Source organism: Corvus moneduloides, chromosome 4 (genome assembly GCF_009650955.1).
Source record: "Corvus moneduloides isolate bCorMon1 chromosome 4, bCorMon1.pri, whole genome shotgun sequence".
NCBI classification, from domain to species: Eukaryota; Metazoa; Chordata; class Aves; order Passeriformes; family Corvidae; genus Corvus; species Corvus moneduloides.
Window position 1 is genome coordinate 30,658,042 of NC_045479.1, and position 4,893 is coordinate 30,662,934.

The 4,893-nt window shown below is 52.6% G+C and overlaps 1 protein-coding gene across 1 annotated transcript; it reads left to right on the forward strand.

The window, feature by feature from the left end:
• The first annotated feature begins 949 nt into the window (after positions 1 to 949).
• BTG1 (BTG anti-proliferation factor 1) lies at positions 950 to 3,838 on the forward strand. Its single transcript, XM_032106148.1, has 2 exons — positions 950 to 1,374; positions 2,558 to 3,838. Exons 1-2 carry the CDS (start codon positions 1,227 to 1,229, stop codon positions 2,920 to 2,922), a joined length of 513 nt encoding a protein of 170 aa, XP_031962039.1. The 5' UTR covers positions 950 to 1,226; the 3' UTR covers positions 2,923 to 3,838.
• The last annotated feature ends 1,055 nt before the right edge of the window (positions 3,839 to 4,893 follow it).

Consider the following 4,893-nt stretch of genomic DNA (forward strand, 5'->3'; position numbering starts at 1 on the left):
GGGAACGCGCAGAGTGCGGGGGGCGTGCAGGGCCAGACGCCGTGTCGGGACATGTCCGCAGAGAGCCAGGGCTGAGGCCTGGCCCCCGGCCTAGGGAAGGTCTCGTCGTGCTCCCGCACCAGGGCCTGGGGCTGCCCGAGGAAGGGTTCGCTCTGCGCGAGGTCCCCGGGCGGAGACCGCGGTGTGGGCGCTGTCTGAAGGCCAAGGTTCACAAGCGTGAGGAAGCACCACGCTCGGGCTCCCGGGCCGCCGGGCACCGGCGGTGCCACCGCCACCACCGCCTGGTGCCCTGCGCTCCGAGAAAAGGAAAGCGGACACAGACACGTCACCGCCGCTGCCTGCGGGCATAAACTATCATCGGTGTGCGAGCGCCCACGTCCTGCTGCGGCCGCCCTTGCGTGGGGAGGTACCAGCGCACGGACACGGCCCGACGGGGCCGAGGCGAGCGCCCGAAGGGCCCCGCCCGCCCCCGCGCCGCCGCTTCCCCGCGCGCCGCCCGCCCCCGCCGCTGACGTGGCTCCGCGCTCCCCAGAGACAGCGCGCGGCCGCGCGCGCCGCAGCCCCGCCCGCTCGCGCACTGCGCGCGGTCCCGCCGCCAGCCGGCGCCACGCGCCGCACCGTGCCGCGCCCGCGCCGATGTGCGCGGGAACCCGCGCGGGGCCGCTTCGCACCGGCGCGCGCCCCGCCCCCCGCGCACACGGCTCCCCGCAGCGCGGGCGCGCGCCCCAGCACGCAGAGGCTCTGGCGCGGGCACGCGACCCTTTGCACCGCCCCCCGCGCGCGCCCCCGGCTCTATTTGTTTACAGCCGATTACGTCACCCACCACGGCCGGCCCCGCCCCGCCGCCTGCCGTCACGATGGTGCGATCGCCGGATTGGCGGCGGCGCGCCCCCGGCGCCGTGACGCAGCTTCCGGCCGGCGGCGGCTATAAGAGGCGGCGGACGGCTAGTAGCTCCCTTCGCCCCTCGCCGCAGGAAATGCGGGGAGCGCTGCCGCGGCCGCCGCTGCTGCCGCTGCTGCCGCCGCCCCCCTGCCGCAGGAAGAGGAGGCGGAGGCTGCCGCCCCCGGGATGTGATCTGGGCTCTGCCGCCTGCTCCGCGCCCAGTTAGAGCCGCGCCGCCCTCGTCCCGTCCTGTCCCGCGCCGCTCGCCCCGCGCCGCGTCCCGACCCGTCCCGCCCCAGCGCCGGCCGCCCCGGAGAGCTGGCTGCCGCCCGCCGCCGCCTCCATGCATCCCGCCCTGTACACCCGGGCCAGCATGATACGTGAGATCGCCGCGGCCGTGGGCTTCATCTCCAAGTTCCTGCGGACCAAGGGGCTGATGAACGAGCGGCAGCTGCAGACCTTCAGCCAGTGCCTGCAGGAGCTGCTGGCAGGTGAGGGCGGCGTGGGCGCGGCGGGAGCCGCTCCCCCCCCTCCGCCGCGGGCCGCCTGCCTGGGCTGTGCGGGCGGCACCGCGCCCCGCGGGCGGCCGGCCGGCTGGAGAGAGGGAAGGGGAAAGATCGGCCCTTTCTAGGGGCTGGAGCCCCTGCGGGGGGCGACTGGGGCACCGCGGCCATGGCTCGCCCCTTGCTGGGACCCTCCGTGCCGAGCCGGCCCCGGCGGGTGTGGGAGGCAGAGCGGGCTGTAAACAAAAGGGGCTCGGGCGTCGCTCAGGCAGCTCCCCCTCCCCACACACACACACAGTCCTTGGCTCCGCAGACAAAGCTTTCGAGCAGCCCGGACTTGAGCTCCGCGCCAAGGGCTCAAACCGCCCGATTTCCAGAAAGAAAAATGCTCCGAAGTTGTTTATTTTTGTCAAGTAAAATTCGTCGGTGAGCGATGAGTCTCGGTTCCCCTTTCTTCTGGAAGCGTCTCTTAGCCGGCCCACAGCCCTGGTTAGGAGCAAATACCGAGGGTTCCTTCGCTGCCCTGTAGGTTTTGTAATCCCAAGCCTGTGTCCCAGTGGGCTCGATGGTGTCTTTAAGTACCGTCAGATCTATAGGGTTTGGGGTGGGATAAAACTCCTGAGGTAAGTGAAGTCCTTGGTTTCTCGCCATGGAAAACAGGCTGGGAAGAGCAGTGGTGAAATACAGCCTGAGTCAGTCGGTAAATGCTGCCCAGCTTCTTCCCTAGTTATTTTTGGGTGTTCTTAGAATGTGAGAAGCTAAGCATGGGTGTGATCTCAAGAGGATGCTGGAAGGGGTCTTTTTTCCTATCTGGTTTATGAAGTTTTGAAGCTCTCGAGTTTTTCTGTTATGTATGTAATAATTTTTGTATTTTCATATTTGTTTTTCTGAATGCTGGGAAGTTGCTTTTCACTCCTTTCTGGTGGTGGACGTTGTTCTCTATAGTAGCACAAAACAGTAACTTTGTAGGAGTGCTTCCCAAGGGATATTGATTGCACTTACGTAAATCATCAGCACAAATAAAGCCTATAATGATTTCTCAAGTAATTTGATGCTAAAATAATAAGCTTTTTAAGATCTTGAGGTGCGAAATTCGCTAGAGACCAGTAATCACTGCATCTATCTTTGAACACGGAATTAAGGAGGATAATGTTTGTTTTTTATTTTATAGAACATTATAAACACCACTGGTTCCCAGAAAAGCCATGCAAGGGATCAGGTTACCGATGTATCCGGATCAACCATAAAATGGATCCTCTCATTGGACAGGCAGCACAGCGGATTGGATTGAGCAGTCAGGAACTGTTTCAGCTTCTTCCGAGCGAACTCACTCTCTGGGTTGACCCGTATGAAGTGTCCTATCGCATTGGAGAGGATGGCTCAATCTGTGTGCTGTATGAAGCTGCACCAGCAGGAGGTAGCCAAAGTAACACCAACATGCAAATGGTAGACAGCAGAATAAGCTGTAAGGAGGAACTTCTCTTGGGCAGAACTAGCCCTTCCAAAAGCTACAATATGATGACTGTATCAGGTTAAGATATAGTCTGTGGATGGATCACCTTAAAATGGATGGATAAATTTGGTTTTTACTTTGGGTGGGCACCTCTGGGGATGGATTATGGAATTTAAACCATGTCACAGCTGTGAAGATCTGGCACACGTTAGAGTGGTATACTTTAAAGTGACAGTGCCATAGTTTGGACAGTACCTTTCAGTGATTTAATAGCCTGTGAGTCAAAATGATTGCAGCTTGCTAGGGAGTAAGAAGATCTAGGAAGTGTCAGTTTCTCCAAGACTTCTGACTTATCTTCTACACCAATTTTCAACCCCAATCTGTATTTATAAAGTGATTCTCTGCAGTAGGTCTTGCAGAGTAAATTTGCACTATGACATTTATTAATTGTTAGCATTTTTGGCAGCTCAGTAACAAGACTTACGAACACCATAGTACTGGAAATTTTATTTTTCAGACTTTTACCTAGCACTTACAAATATGTATAAATGTACATAAGATAAACTAGTAAGAATGACCTGGGGAAATGGTCAGATCTTTACATTGGCCTCAAAAGTAGCAAGTGATCAGAGTCTGCCATGGCAACAGGCTTTAAAAAGACCATATAAAGACACTGTCTGAACTGTGGTGTTAGCACCAGCCAGCTATCTGTACATTTGCTAGCTTGTAGTTTTCTAAGACTGAGTAAACTTCTTATTTTTAGAAAGTGGAGGTCTGGTTTGTAATTTCCTTGTTCTTAATTGGGTAAAAGTCTTTTCCACAAACCACCATCTATTTTGTGAACTTTGTTAGTCATCTTTTATTTGGTAAATTATGAACTGGTGTAAATTTGTACAGTTCATGTATATTGATTGTGGCAAAGTTGTACAGATTTCTATATTTTGGATGAGAAATTTTTCTTCTCTCTATAATAAATTGTTTCCTATCTTGGCATTTTAATTAATCTCTTGTCGTGATTACATAGGATCAGTTAAATTATTTTTGTCTCACAGTAGAAATGAAATAGGTACTATAAAGGCTTAAAAACATCAATGGCACCCTGATGCTAGGGAACACTTGGTACAGACCTGGATTAACGAAGACCTCACATATTAGTGCTTGGGAAGTTTAGGGGAACACAATGATGTATATGTCACTTTAAACCTTTTAAAATCAGTCAATGTGGAAATGACTCCAGGGTCAATAATTCCAGGATATGAGGAAAAGGTACAGAAATAACATCCACCAAAGATGACTTGAATAAATCCAGAGGATTAAAGTTTACTTGGCTTCCTGATGAAGGATATAGGAAACCTAAATGTCCATTTTGACCTACTTGCTCACGAGTTCACAGTTCTTACCCGATGGATTCCCTGCACAATAAGAGTTGGGGCAAGTGTCCCTTAGCCTTAAGAGCAGCTTGCTGCCTTTTGCTTTCTTCAGATGCAAGACTTTCACTTTAGAAATCATTAAGATTGGATTCAACAAAAGGTATGTTGATCTTTTTTCCCAAACTTAAAAGGTTGGCTGAGGCGAAGTGAGAAGCCCGTACTTATATGTGTATTCATAGTTAATGAATGATGTAGAGATGTGATTCACTTAAGCACCACACTAATGTCATTTGTATACAGCACAGCAGATACATTTGAGAGAAATTCCTTACCACTCTATTTACACTCGTTAAAGTGCTGGAGTAAAACTCAAGACTTTTCTGGTCCTTATCTCCTGTGTACTTTGTTCAGTGAGTGTTTAATAAAAGGCCTACCCACCTTGGTCACTTCAGTCACAAGAACTGCTGCTGATGCTCGGAATGAAAAGAAAGCCATCGTTACTTGCCAACCGAGCTTGCAAGCTATAGGAGAACTGAGCATCAGACTAGCCAGGCGTTGTTGCAGCTCCTGCTCAACTATGAGCCTTTACAAGTAGACAATAGTAATGTGTTGTATCTCCAGTTCATAGCTGTGTAATATGGATGATCTGTAATACAGCTGATTATATATAAGCAAAACATATGA

What these genes read in the sequence shown, in the direction of transcription:
- BTG1 (XM_032106148.1), top strand. Translation starts at nt 1,227, where the DNA reads ATGCATCCCGCCCTGTACACCCGGGCCAGCATGATACGTGAGATCGCC. An exon ending in CCTGCAGGAGCTGCTGGCAG is followed by an intron (nt 1,375 to 2,557) that starts GTGAGGGCGGCG and finishes TTTATTTTATAG; the next exon opens with AACATTATAAACACCACTGG.